The 15,559-nt window shown below is 28.9% G+C and overlaps 1 protein-coding gene across 1 annotated transcript in view; it reads right to left on the bottom strand.

Annotated features, from left to right (window-relative positions):
* Positions 1-15,559, bottom strand: part of LOC117180157 (multiple epidermal growth factor-like domains protein 8) — a 54,298-nt gene that overhangs the window by 30,557 nt on the left and 8,182 nt on the right. The window contains exons 5-12 of the mRNA XM_033372506.1: positions 13,798-13,982; positions 13,389-13,719; positions 8,443-8,666; positions 8,127-8,360; positions 7,611-7,898; positions 3,918-4,070; positions 3,593-3,837; positions 1,347-1,964 (exon numbers count right to left, since the gene is read on the bottom strand). Coding sequence (XP_033228397.1) covers positions 1,347-1,964; positions 3,593-3,837; positions 3,918-4,070; positions 7,611-7,898; positions 8,127-8,360; positions 8,443-8,666; positions 13,389-13,719; positions 13,798-13,982 — 2,278 coding nt within the window. The remainder of the gene's footprint in view (positions 1-1,346; positions 1,965-3,592; positions 3,838-3,917; positions 4,071-7,610; positions 7,899-8,126; positions 8,361-8,442; positions 8,667-13,388; positions 13,720-13,797; positions 13,983-15,559) is intronic.

Below are 15,559 nucleotides of genomic sequence, written 5' to 3'. Positions count from 1 at the left end.
AGGATAAGATTGTAAAAAATATATAGATGTAAACGGAAAGATTGTAAGGAATGGAAGTCATGTAAACCCTTAGGGGACACATTATGAATAAAGAAGAGAAAGTTTTTGCGAACTTGTTATTACAAATTTTCTATCCAAGAATCTGGCGAGGTTTACTGTCTTCTTTCACAGGTAGTCGCAAAATTTAATTTTGAAAATTCCATAACTTTTCTCGAATGAATTTCTCATTTTCCCTGACCATTCAAATTTAAATACCAGAATTCCGATTTTGTAATATTTATAATAAACAATCATTATAAACGGAATAAAAAAGTATTCCATATACAAAATTTATTATTTTATTTTAAACAAACAAAAGGTATTTTCTACTATAAAAGGTGCCTTTTTAATAAAACACTTGAATTTTCAACAAAATAATTAAAATTTTTGTATAATAGTTCAATTTTCAACTTAAAAATATCAATTCCCATAAAAAAGTGTCATAGTTGATATTTCAACCAAAAAAGATGAAATTTATATTGGGAATGGTGGTCTACCATTTCGCCACGTGCTGGCGAAAAATGGTACTCGAAAGAGTGGGTACAATTCTGAACATGTATTTTAATTTTTGCATAAAAGTGTTTTTAAGATTATTTTGTGAAGTATAAAATAATGAATGGATACTAAAAACAAATGGTTTTATATAGAATTTACATCTTATACAGTGAAAAAACACATTTTTGTGTAATAGGTTTTTTTTTAAAATACAGTTATTTCATTATTCATGTGAGTTTCAATGAATAGTAAGCTAAAATAAAGTTTATTAAATGTATATAAGAACACATTTTATCGATTTTATGCAAAGAATACTTATGATAGAAGACTAGAATTTAAATACGAATTCCAACCTAACTTTTAGATAAGTTTTTTATATAGTAAATATTTCGTGTTTAAATTAATAAAAATTTACTGAGTTCATTTTTGCTTCAAAAAAAGTCCGCATAAATTTAGAATCTTTTGAAAATCACAATAAAGAGAACAACAATTGTTTTTCTTTTAGAAAAATATTTTTGTCAAAAAGTGTGGTTTTTAAGTGTATAATATGTAAATTCCATTTAAAATACTTTGTTTCCGATAAAGACTAATTTTTATTATCCAATAAATACTTTAAACTAAAAAAAAAATGGTTAAAACACTTTTATGCACAAATTAAAATGCATCTTTAAAATCGTACCTATTATTTCTAGTTCGAATGTGTTTTTACCAGATGACGTATCGCAGTTTAACCATTCCCAATAGGAAAAAAGAATTTTAAAACCAAAAAAAAACCCCTGGAGCTGTTACACAATTTAAGTACAGTCCCTTACCAATTGCTTCGGGTCATCATTCCTGGAAACATGAAGAGTTGCACTGTTGTAGCTGACGCATATTTTCAAATGCTCCACTGCACTCTCCCAAAAGTATTGTGGTGGTCTCAAAAAACCGACCAATCTGGCAATCATTTCCCCCCCTAGAGCAGACTCAGTTTTTGCACCCTGCATTGAAGGAACATTAAAATCCACGGTAGTAGCATTAACAATGGTCACTGAGTCCGGTTGAGTAAAGTTGACTGGCGGCTTATAGGTGAGAAATGTCAGTCCAGGTCTTTTATCCATTTCACGACACTCTTCAACCTTTGCGATTTCTGTGCCTTTTGGTCCCCACCAGCCAGGTATTTGAGACGGTGTGTCATCTCGAAGGCCACACACACCATAATTGTCATCTTTGTGATGACATCGAGCATTTTGAACGCACCATGTACATGTACCTAAATTCAGTTTATTTGAGACAGAACTTTTACCGCGAGCATTGGTGCCCCATCCTCCGCCAGGTTGTCCATGAATCAAGCACGAATGACAATCACCCAATGCCGGGCAAACTCCTGGACATCGTGTTGTTTGTAAGTTTGTCGTACAATTACTACCGACTGTTCTTCCATAACAAATCTACAAAAAAATTTCATGGGGTTGTTGAATTTTTTCAAATATTTGTTTCGTCTAGGAACATTAAAAGAATATCAAAAAAATAATTCAACTGCGGAAAGAAAGTTTTTTACATTCTCATCAGAGAAGGCATTAGTTTTGTGCAAAATTTGACCCCCTCCCTTCCCCCGTTTTTTTAAATGTCCACGTTTTGAGACCCCCTGAATCCGAAAAACAAGTTTTTACGAATGTGGCTGTCTGTCTGTAAGCACGATAACTTTTGAAGAAATTAATCTATTAGATTGCACTTTGATGAACTCGTTTAGTGTCCTAAACTAAAGGTGAAGTTCTTTAGTCAGCTATTTTGGATGAAAATTCAAAAAGTGGGCACATTTTGAATATTTTTGAGACCACTTTTTTCAAAATTCCAAAATTCTCTGTACGGTTATTCATAGCATTCAAAAAGTCGAACAATTTACCCTAATGACTTTTTTCAAGAAAACAAAAATTACCAGAGTTACAGCATTTACAAAATTCCAAAAAACACACAAAAATGAACATTTTCTGCCCATTGGTTCGGCGGATTTTCGGAAGTACTTCATTCTGATTAGCACGGTTGTCCGGTTGGCGAGGGAATCTAGTATGGCCGCTGGCGATTGAGTGTGTAAATAGTAAACATAACCTATTGTATAGTTTATTATTTAGACCCTTTTTTAAAAGTAAAAATAAGGGCCTAAAAGATTTTTAAAATGCCTAAAATTTCACTAATTATGCGTTATTATGCGTTGGTTTACACATACTTACTATAAAATCAATGATTTAAAATTAAAATTACGTACTATAAAATGATCTTCACGGAAAAATACGTCTAAGTTGGGATGAAAATACAAAATAAATAATACAATGTAAAATAAATACAAAATAAAATAAATAATAAGAAAAACAAATAATATTTACCGGTTCTTCCAACGGCCCATTTCTTTCTCACTTTGGTGCCCATATGCAATCTTATAAATATTGTTTGTGGATCATTTTTGCTATTGTATTAGCAACCACGTACAAAACATTTTTTTTATATGATGCTGCCATTATTATTATATTTGTTAAATGTAAAGCGAAAGAAATCCGACTAACGTGTGCTTGTTTCCGTAAATATGATTGACAAAAATTAGAGGTTATCTTTGGAAGCATCTCATTCTTTCGGACTTGAATGCTATTATTCATTATTATTTTTTTTAGGTTTTATATTTTAAGCAAAATTGTATGTTTTTAGTAAAATTTGGTTACGACTGGGCTGCTACTTTTTAAGAATGTCAAGTAAACAAATATCTCTGTTAAAAATTGTAAATTAAATTTTCGCCAGCTGTCTGCTAGATACTTCGCCAGTCAATGGATCGTTATTCTGATTGGTTAAGCGGGTTTTCGGACGTGACGTTTCAAGTCACAGAGTTTTTGTATCGGGATTTCGATACTTTTCGTAAAAAGTTTTTTTTTCTCAACAATGAATTATTCAACATTTTTGTTAAATGCACTACAATTTTTAGAATGTTATGCAGTGTAAAAAAAAAATATATATATTACTTAAAATTTATGCAACAAACCCATTGTAAAAGATGGTCTATAATCAAAAGCAAAATATCCAGAAATCTTACCTCATCAGCGGAACACCACCCGCACTCCGGATTAGCTGCGCATTCGACTAGACTTTTGTGTCGTAAGCAAATTTGCTCTGGTTCTATAAAATCATGATCTCCTGGTGCAAGCATCGGCGGCAACGTATAAGCGAGAAGGTCTGCATTAACATTTCCATGGTAGCCACCAACCAACAATAATGTATTTCCATTTCGAACGTCAGCGGCATGGGCAAAGACGCCTTGTTGCTTTGGATACCGAGATTCTACAAACAAAAACATATTCATGTTGAAAAAATCACTTTCGTCTACTACAGGTTTCAATTTGGGATCAATAATTTTGTACCTTCATTATTCTCACCTGCGTCATTTATGCCTAGTACATCATGACTAACCCAAGCATGACAACCCAAGTGATAGAGGTACATCTGATTATCATAGCAAATTTCTTCTTTATTGTGACGATGGGAGTATCCGCCAAAAACCACCAAGTAATTACCTGTATAAAAAAATGTACTCCTTGAGACGAAATTCTACAAATTGACTATTTTTTTAAAATCTGATTATTTCTTTTTTTCTTGATGACGATTTTTCAGTTGTCAATTGAAAGGCTACATTATTGTAAAGAAATGTGTTTTGTTATACTTGAAAGTCAACATTTTGAATGATTCAAAATAGCCCCTTATGAAATATTCAAAAACTCGTATTTTTTAGGCTTTTCGTCCAAATATTTTCAAATTTTGAAGAAAGTCGATTGTATTGTTACAAATTGTATGGTTGAAAGCAGACCTCGAAATTTCCACATGAGTAAAAATAGCGCCTCAGGACTATTTACAAAAAGTTATATAATTCTTACAAATTTAAACAAAATATAAAATACATTTTATGAAAGGATTCAGTAATTCTCAAAACTTAAATTTTTTAAAGTCTGAAAGTTTGGCTAATAAAATAACAAAGAAATCAACATTTCTGACTATTCGGTAAAAAGTTTTCATGTTTCTTCAAGAGACAACATTCCCAGTGTACTGCAGCTTTACGAACTTTTCAAGCAAGTGGTTTTGAGAATCACTAAATCCTTTCTGAAATCGTATTTAATATTTTGTTCAAATTTTCTAAAAATGATGTAACATTTGAAAATAGTAATGAGGCGCCATTTTAACTTTAGTGCAAATTTCGAGATCTAATCCCAATCATACACTTTGTATCATACGAGTTTTTGAGTATTTGCATAAGCCACCATTTTAAATTTTTCAAAATTCTATTTACATGCATTACAAAGTATGTTTCTTCACAATAATGTAGCATTTTAGGTGACACCTGAAAAGTTGTCACCGAGATACAAAGAAATAATGTGTTTGAAAAGAAAATTTCGGCGCCCATCTTGAATTTTCTCAAAACTTTGTATTTTAATTGCCATCACGTGCTTTCTAATAAATAAATCTGCCTCTTATAAGAATTTGACGAGATTTTTTATTATTTGTATAAATTGTAATTATGGTCTAAATTTAAGGATCCGCCATTTTGTAAATATTTCAAAAAGTTTTTTCGTGTAGGTATATTTTTTCAGCATAGTCTAAAGATCATAACTGTACAGATCTAAAGGATTCCGATGAAATAAAAAAAAAAACTTCATTTGAAATTTTACATGTTAATATTAACCAATTTCGCTCAAAATTGGTGGAGATGATTTTTTTGTTCATTCAAACAAAGTACGGGAGTGAGGCCAAAGGAATTCTAAAGAAAAAATCCACCTAGAGTAAATAATAAGGACCATCCTAGTAAAAGATTAAACATTTCATTTTTTTCTTGACCAACAATTTCTAAAGAAAGCAGAATCATAAATAAACAAATTCTTAAGTTTTTGCGAAGGTAAGTCGCCTTTCGTGTAATCTTTGGGAATATTTTTAAATCTTTGTTCTGCCTTGGAAATCTTTGCAATTTTTTATATCCTTTGAAATCTTTGTGAATTCGTTCAAATATTTTGACGTATTTATTAATATTAAATATATTAAGACTTTAAATATATTAAAAATTTATTGAAACCCTTTGAAAATTTTGTAATTCTTCAAAACTTTTGGAATCCTTATAAATTCCTTGAAACACACGCGAAATATTTTCTGAATCTTTTGTATTTATTTGAATTCACTGAAATATTTGAAACTTTTATGAAGTATTTTGGAATTTTCTAAAAAAAATGTGAACTCGTTTGAAACTTTTAATTTTTTTTATTTTGGCGTATGTACCCTTTTTGAAATCTTTGAGATTCTCGAAATCTTTTAAAATCCTTATGGATTCTATGAAATATTTAAGAAAATTTTTAGAAACCTTTTTTATATGTTTGAAATCGTTGAAATATAGGAAATGTGTGTGAAATCTTCTAAAAAAATTTGAAATCATTGCAAATCTTTGAAATGTTCTAAAATTTTACAGATCTGATTTACTATACCCTTTTTAAACGCCTGAAATCTTCTGAAAGTTTTAATACCTTTGTGAAATTTTTTAAACCTTTGTAAAATGTTCGAAATCTTTGTGAAATATTCTCAAACATTTTGAAATCGTTTAAAATCTTTTAAATGTTTTAAAATTTTTGAACTCTGGTGTACTCTAGCCATTTTTAAATCTTTGAATTTTAAATATTTAGGAAATTTTGAAACCTTTATAAAACTTTTATGAAATCTTTGAAATAGTTGTGAAATCTTTTGTATTCATTTAAAATCATTAAAATATTTAAAATCTTTGTGACATTTTTTTAAATTTTGGTAATATCTTTGAAATCCTTGAAATCTTTGTAAAAGTTTTAAAACATCTGTGAAACGTTCGAAATAATTGTAAAATCTTTGTGATTCCAAATCTTTGAAATGTTTTGAAGTCTATGAAATCTGGTCTTGTTCAAATCTTCGAATTTGAAATATTTATGAAATTTTTATGAAATCTTTTAAATATTTATAAAATCTTTTGTGTTCGTTTAAAATTATTAAAATATTTGAAATCTGTTAAAAATTTAGTAAAATCTTTGAAATCTTCGAAATCTTTGTAAAATATTTTAAAATATGTGTGAAATGTTCGAAATCTTCCAAAAAAATTGAAATCGTTCAAAATCTTTAAAGTGTTCAAAATTAAATAATTAAAGATTGAGAATTTTAAACTTTGAGTTATTTAAATTAAAAGCGATTTAAATTTGACAATTTAATATTGAAAACGAAATCGAATCTTTCAGAGGCAAAGATTCTGAAATTCTAGAATTTTAAATTGCCATTACATAATAAAAGTACAAGTTAACATTGAAAATGATTAGACGACTTTTTCTAAATTGAAAAATGAATTGAATTTTTATTTTAAAAACCCTTTCGAAATAGATAGTAATTTTAAATAAGAAACTTTAAAAATGAAAAAATTTATAAATTTTTTATTTCAAATATTCCTTTAGAATTAATGTTCATTCTGGAAAGTTTAGAACATGAAATATTTTTCAATTTGAAATGACTTATTAGTTTAAATCGTCAACTAAAAATCGGACAATTTTAAGATTTTACATTGAAAATTAAAAATTAAGATAGAGAATACAAGACAATATTGCTATATGATTTCTATTTTTGAAATTGCAAAATTTATGCTTTTAAATTCGAAATTGCTTTATATTGACATCTAAAATTATTAAATTCAAACTATTGAAACTACAATACTGTGAAATTTTAAATTCAAAACCTCCAAAAATTAATCTAAAGATTAATTTAAGAAAAAGCCTTAGTTTCAAGGCTTCAAAGATTAAACTGTTTTAGAACTGCACATTCAAAATATAATGGAAAATTAAAATTATAGAAATTTTAAGTACGCTTAATATATTATTAATAAGTATTATATCATGTAGTTTCAAGTGACATTTAAAGGGACTGGATAAATTTTTTTACTAAAAGATATGTTTTTGTCAAATCAAAAGTCCTTGGCATTTTCCCTGGCATCCCGAGTGGGTGGCCAACCTGTATAAACTATTTAAAGACAAATTTAATGATCAAGTGCGATGAAATCAATTAATACTTACCTATAATATTGCATGTATGGAAAGCTCGTTCCCTGGGTACATAAGTATCACGTAAATGTGCCCGTGGATAATGAATCTCAGACCAAACTTTTCTATCAAGTTGAAACGCAAACATTCTGTCTGATAATTTACTAAAGCGAGCGACACTTGCTACCACGCCTCCATAAATCAACAAAGAATTGGTTCCATGATGATAAACAGTGCAATGCGCCACAACTCGCACATCTAATTCCTTCCCTCCACGAGGTCTTACTTCTTGCCATCTTTCAGTGCTAGCTGTTATGTCAGCTAAATTATAATAAAATTAATTAATCATGATTCGGGTGGGTATGATTTTAAACGATTACCGGATATCGACGCTGGCGTTCATGGCAGTTAAAATCTTGTAGACTTTTGGAAAAAAAATACAGTTTGTGATTTACCGTTTGAGTATATCACTTCCTATGAGCAACGATAATTTTTGTTGCCATGAGCGCTAATCATTTCCGACTACATAATCAATTACTATTATCTTACACAGATTCAATTTGATTGCATAGAGGCTCGATGAAAATTCTCCATCGACTGTGCTTCCTCCAAAAAGATATATGTAATCACTGGCTAAAGTGAGCGTATGTCTCGTCAATCTTGGAGGATAGAACGGTGAATTTTTGGCTCGTAAGGTCCAAAGATTTTTTCTCACATCGTAATGCCAAAGTTCGTTTGACAGAAAACCATCTTCAACTTTACCGCCATATATGACAAATCCTCCTGGAAATATATTTAGAATGTATCAATATTTTTGTTGTATGCATTTAAGAGTAAGATCAATTTAACTTTGAAAATACCGAACCTTGATATTTACATGCTGCATGCCCGTATCTTGGATTTGGCTTTGGAATTTCTTGAAAATTTGGCTCGGTCGAATCATCCACGAAATTTGATTCGGTGGTCGTCTGAGGGTCAAACATTTCTTCATAAAACATATTTTGTTCAAAGGAACCCTCTGTGATCTTCTCCAGTGTAATATTGTCAGACCTCTTAAATCGAGTATTAGGATCCAATGTTTGACGATAACTGAAATTAAACGTTACAAATAAAATTCAAGTTGCATAAAATTGGTTGAGGATCGTCTATGAATTTTATTTTGATTTATTTTAAAAATCATCTTTTTAGTAGTAAATTATTCTTTTTGTTTAAAAATTCTTCTGTTTTAGTTGAAAATTAAACTTTTTGGTTCAGAATTCTTGAATTTTGTTAAAAATTCGTCTTGTAGTAGTAAAGTAATCATTTTTTTTTGATTGGTTCAGAACTAATCTATTTAGATTATTACATTTTTTAAAAATGAAAAAACAATTTGTTGACAATTAAACTTTTTGGTTGAGAACTCTTGAAGATTATTTACAAAAATCTGCCCGCTTCGCGGGCACATTCTCCTCGCGCGCTACGGGCGCGGCTCGCTGAGCTCCCAAGTTTGAGGGCGCCTAGGACGCGCGACTGTTGGTTCTCGCGCTTCGCGCTCGACAGTATATTTATCTCGCGCTTCGCGCTCGATAATGTATTTCTCTCGCGCTACACGCTCGACTTTTCTGCACAGACTATTTAAAACTAAAGGTAAAAGTATCGACAACAGAAATATAATGATTGTGAATTCTCTTCTGTTAAAGCTCCTTCGGCTTTAACGAAATTCGTAACTTGCATTGGTATTAAAATATACAAAATTTCATTGTCCCGTTTAAAAAAAATGTGAAAATATTTTTTGCAATTCATTTTGAATTCACCCTAAATTATTATTAGTTTATCCTAAATTTTTTACATTCTTCTAAATTTACCCAACTCTATCATTCGATAAAGTTTTTATTTCATTCATCTTGAAGTCTTTAAAACTCACCCTAAATTTGGAGGCATTTGATCAAATTTTTTTTGAAGTTTCTTTAATTTTTCCCTAATTAATTTCAAACACATTTTTGAATTTATTGAATTATGATTGTACAAAATGCAGAACTCATTTATTTTGAAAGTGGTTAGTTTAAATAAGTTTGTGATGAAAATGTTATTTAAAAAAATTTTTAAACTAATTGAAAATTGTACATTTCAGTATTTTTTTAAATATTATATTTATTTTATAAGATATTATCATAAAACTATTGAACTTCTACGTTTTTAATTTTTTAAAGAATGGTTGCGTATCAAATTCCTTGATTCAGAAACTGGGCTTTAAATACTTTGAATCATAATGTTTGTTTATTTTTCATGTTTTGAATTTGAAAATATAAATGAGAAAAAAGCCTTTTTGGAGACTAAAAAAAACTGGTAAATTTTGGTACGCTAAGAGTTAAAAAGAACGGCCTGCCGTATGAAAAAAATAGGTGAAGGGAATTTTGTAGCTACGTTTTGGAACATACACCCTTATGAATATTTTAATTTGTCTTGTGCCGTTTCTCCAAACACTCAATTTCATTATTTATAATGTTATTTTTTACGATTAAAACGAAAACCACGCGTTTTATCAGGAAATTATTTTTAAAAAAAATTTAGATTTTTTTGGGTTAAACAACCTTTCTCTTATATCTTGTGTCATTTTACCAAAAATGTAATTTTTTATTTTTAATGTTCTTATTCACGATTAAAATAGAAACTACTCATGTATCGAAAAATTTAAGTTTTGTATTTTCACTGTTTTTTTTTTTTTTATAAATAAAACAAAAACTACGTGTCCTATAAAAAAGTGATTCATAACAAATTTGTAGATATTTTTTGGGTGCATAATGTTTGTCTTATAATTTTTTCCCTACCTTGCATAGTTTGACAACAAAATGCAATTTTTTATTACTTTTTGTTTGATCAAAATTTGAATTATCAATTTTTCGAAAAAATTCAAAAAGTTGTTATGATAATCTTGTAGGGCTTTAGAAAATTAACATTTTACTTTTGAAGTACTATGGACAAGTGTACAGAGATTTTTTGAATCATGAAAAAATGTGGTCTCAAAAATTTTCAAAATACGCTCACTTTTAGAATTTTTATCTAAAATGGCTGATCAACGAACTTGGCATTTAGCTCAGGACACTAAAAGAGTGAAGACTGTATCAAAGGCTAATCTAATAGATTATTTTGTTTAAAAGTTATCGTGCTCGTAGACAGACAGGCATAAAGACAGACACATTCGTAAAAACCTGTTTTTCGGTATTATCATGAATGTATTATCATGTATTATCATGAAAAAATAACAAATTATTAATTAAATTTTTTGAAACCCCACACACGAGACGAAAAAGAAATTAAATGATAAAAGTTGTGATCAGAATGTGCCCACGAAGCGGGAAGATGTTTTTGGTTTTTACTGTTAATCATGTTTTTCATGATTAGAGCCAAAACTATACATTCTATCAAAAGGTGGTTGATAACAAATCTGGACATCTTTTTCAAACGCACAATTTTTGTCTCTTCATTTTTTACCTTATTTTTCATAGTTTGGCAGAAAAATTTAATTTTTGGATTTTACATCATTTTGTATGATCTCAAAATATGAAATAGTGATTTTTGAAAAAAATTCAAAAAATTGTTATAATAATCTTGTAGGACATTCCAAAAAGCAACATTTTTCTCCTCTTGACTTGTTTTCATATCGTGCGTTATTTGGCCTAAAATGTTCATTTTCGTGTGTTTTTTGGAATTTTGTAAATTCTATAACTCTGGTAATTTTTGATATTATGAAAAAAGTCATTGGAATAAATTGTTTAAGTTTTTGAATACTATGAATAACCGTGCAGAGAATTTTTGAAAAAGTGGTCTCAAAAATATTCAAAATGTGCTCACTTTTAACATTTTTATCCAAGATAGCTGGCTAACGAACTTGACCTTTAGTTTAGGACACTAAACGAATGTACCAAAGGCCAATCTAATAGATTAATTTTTTCAAAAGTTATCGTGTTCAGGGACAGACAGACATACAGACATATAGACAGACACATTAGTAAAAACCTGTTTTTCGGATTCAGGGGGTCTCAAAACGTGGACATTTGACAAAAACTGGGGGGGGGGAGGTCTGAAATTTGAAATAGTTTGTGACATTTTTTTTAATTTTGGTAAAATCTTTGAAATCCTTGAAATCTTTGTAAAAGTTTTAAAACATCTGTGAAAACATTTTTTTAAACCATCTTTTTTGGTGGTAAATTCATTTTTTTTATTAAAAATTCTTCTTTTTCAGTTGAAAATTCAACTTTTTGGTTCTGAATTTTTGTTTAGACATTTTTTTTCTGGAGTTGATTCTGATCTAATCTAGCTAGATTATTACATTTTCCAAAAAGGAAAAAAAATGTTTGGTTGAAAATTCATCCTATTGATTGAGAATTTGTTAAATTTATTACAAATTCGTCTTTAACATTTTAGTTGAGAGCTCTTGAATTTTATTTAAAAAATCATACTTTTTTGGAACAAATTAATTTTTTTCTTTAAAAATTCGTCTTTTTTAGTTGAAAATTCAAGTTTTTGAGTGAAAACTGTTGTTGTTATTTAGATTATTATATTTTCCAAAAAGTAAAAATTTTTAGTTGAGAATTCTTTAATTTTATCAAAAATTTGTCTGTTTTAGTTGAAATTTAGACTTTTTGGTTTATAACTCTTGAATTTTATAAAAAAATTAATCTTTTTCGATAGTAAATTGATCTTTTTGTTTCAAAATTCTTCTTTTTCAGTTGAAAATTCAACTTTTTGGTTGAGAATTCTTGAATTTAAAAAAATATTCTTTTTTGGTATTAAATTAATCTTTAATTAAAAATTTATCTTTTCTTGTTGAAAATTCTTAGATTTTGTTAAAAATTCGTTTTTTTTCTGGTAGAAAATTGAATTTTATGTTTGAAAATTCATCTTTTTGGTTACAAATTTAACAAATAGATTTTAAAATTAAACTACTATCTCAAAAATTTCTTTCTTAAAAAATTCAAGTTTTTAATTGAGAATTCTGGAATATTATTGAAAATTTATTTTTTTATAATAAATTAATCTTTTTGTTTAAAAAATCATCTTTTTTGTTGCAAATTTTACTTTTTAGTTAGGAATTCTTAACTTTTGTTAAAAATTCATTTTTTTCGGTAGAAAATTGAATTTTTAGTTTGAAAATACATAATTTTGGTCACAAATTTAACAACTGCGCTTTAAAGTTGAAGTACTTTTTCCAAAATGCATTATTTTAGTTCAAAGTTCAAAGTTTTCGTAAAAAATTCATCTTTTTGGTTAGAAATTAACCTGTTTTGTTGAAAATTTTATATATATATATTTAAATTACTTTGTTAATTGAAAATTTATCTCTTACATTTTTGTTCGAAAATTTAAGTTGAGAGTTCTTGTATTTTGTTGGAAATTCTTCTCTTTTTGGTATAAAATTAACTTTTTTAATCAAAATTTCATATTTTTGACTTTATAATTCAAGTGTACCATTTTTGGTTTAAACTTTACCTTTCTTAGTTCAAAAATTCAAGAAAGCGCGCATTAACTGTCACATAAAATTCAATTATATACATTTCAAAACTAATTCTGAAAATCACTTTTTAATTTATTACTGAAGTTTTTAATTCACCACACGGTCAACGTAGACAATATTGGTATATTGTCAACTTGACTCGCTATAAATACACACAAAAATCAGTATTAGCGTAAAATCGGCTTTTACTTAAAGGCTACGTTACTTTCGGGGGCTGGGGGAGGGCTAAAAAATTGCCAAAAATTGGCAACTCAGTTTATGGCTAGAATCCGTTCTGGAAATTTCAAGTATGTGATGCGATAACGATAATGACAAACCTTTTTAACGATAATTGTGAATAATGTGATCTAACTCTTCGCGAGTGTTTTATCTTCGACAAAATGTTGCTTTCTGTTCTTCTTGCGCTCTGAATCACATCTGCCTCTCTACTATCTGGACGAATGTTGACATTTTTCCCTCTAACATCTTGATTGCCTTTGTGATCTCGCCACCGGTGACCCTCGATGGAAGTCCTTAACGTACTATTAGCTTTAATATTGTTTAAGACCTTCCAAATAATTGATGTCTTCGGAAGGCCGTATTGTTCACCAGCTCCCAATTCGCTGGCGAGCAGCATGGGGTCCAAGTACTCAGCTGCAGATGCACCTTCTAAAAATAGTTGCAAATTACTGTGCTATGACAAACGATTTAATGAGGTGAATAAATACGAATCAATAGATAATATACCTAAAATGGAACCAAGTTCATTCTCCCACTTGCTCGTATTAAAGCGATATACTTCCATATTGCTAAGTATGAAATTAAGATCATAACCACCGAAAACGTATAAAGAATCAGTCTCATTGATGTAAACTGATGTATGAGCTGCTCGCGGAGTCATACCGCCCTCTGAATGTGAAAGCCAATGCCACCTATACAAAGAGGAAGCAAAATTGGTAATTTTATTGTTTTATTCCAAAGTTACGCGGAAAAAAATAGATAATAAAACAGAATATCTAGCTATTACCGAAAAATATCTTAGTGCACGAACTATGGGACAGAAATCTAGATACTGAAGCAGAGCATCCGTTGATTAAAAAAAAAAAGATTTTCAACTGACAATATCCAAGATATTAAAAGGAAAAATCTGTATAACATGACAATTTCTATAAAACCCGAAAGGCTTTTTTATCATAAGCCGCTGTTTTTTATTTCCGTTCCACGAAAATTCTCCTTTTTTGATAATTATTCAATTTTCGTGAAGAACGGACACCACACTGTTCAAGCCTAACATAAGTGACGCATAATGAGTCCTTATTTTTTTGGAAAAATGATAACATAACGAAAAACACTTAATACATCGAATACTCGAGATATGGACAAAGCGGGATTAAAATATCTTCTCTCTAAGCCACACGTTAACCAAGTTGCCCCGTTAAAATTCAGATTTTTCAATATTTACATTTTCAGGGTGGCGAATCGGAGGACGATTTCAAATTCCCGGTCAAACAAAAGTGAAATATTAATATTGGCCGTAAAAAGCAAACATTTATTTTAATCTATGACGTTCATTCTAAGCATCCTTTAAAACAACAGAGCAAAAAATTGAAAAATAAATTATTTTTTAAATAAAATTAAGAATCTTTAACTGGAATAGTAGAATTTGAAACCAAAAATATGAATTTTCAACTAAAATTATGAATATATAACAGGAATACTTGAATTTTCAACCAAAAAGATGAATGGTTAATCAATAAGATTAAGCTTTAAAAAAAGTGAATTTTCAACCAAAAAATACAAATTTTCAACAAAATACATGAATTGTTAATGAAATACTTGAATTTTTTATTAAAGAAGACATATATTCGACCAAATAGTTAAATTTTGAACTGAAAAAAAAAATGTTCAAGAGAAAATGAAAAAGTTGCATTTTTAGTGAAAAACATTCATTTTTAACCTAACTGCTAAGTTTTCCAAACAAAATGATGAATTTTCAACTAGAATATTTGAATTTTAAACCGAAAATATACGTTTTCAACTAAAACAAAGAATCTTCAACTGAAATTGTTGAACTTTCAACAACAACAAAATAATTTTTACTAATAAACATAAACTGTCAACCAAAACTGAAATAATTACCTTTCAACTGGAAAAAATGAATTTCCAACCAAAACAGACTAGTTTTTAAAAAAAAGAGCATTTTTTAACCAAAAATTGCTAATTAAATTTTTAGTCAAAAATGAATGCTCAAAGAGAGGAATTTTTTATTAAAATTATTGAATATTCAACTGGAATAATAGTTACATTTACAGTTTAAAAAAAAAAAAATATATATATAATTAAAAATTTGTCATAAGGACAACTGCAGGATTTCGCCGGGAGCGGGTGCTAATCTGAAAAATTGCATCCGCTTCCAGCGAAATCGCGGTAAAATTTCAGCCATAACCACGTCTCACAACCGCGAGATAGGTGGTTACAGTCTGTAAAGGAATCAATACGACGATCCAGC

This window comes from Belonocnema kinseyi, chromosome 9 (assembly GCF_010883055.1).
Source record: "Belonocnema kinseyi isolate 2016_QV_RU_SX_M_011 chromosome 9, B_treatae_v1, whole genome shotgun sequence".
Lineage (NCBI taxonomy): Eukaryota > Metazoa > Arthropoda > Insecta > Hymenoptera > Cynipidae > Belonocnema > Belonocnema kinseyi.
The sequence above is the reverse complement of the archived record's forward strand: the minus strand, read 5'-3'. Positions and strand labels throughout refer to the sequence as shown.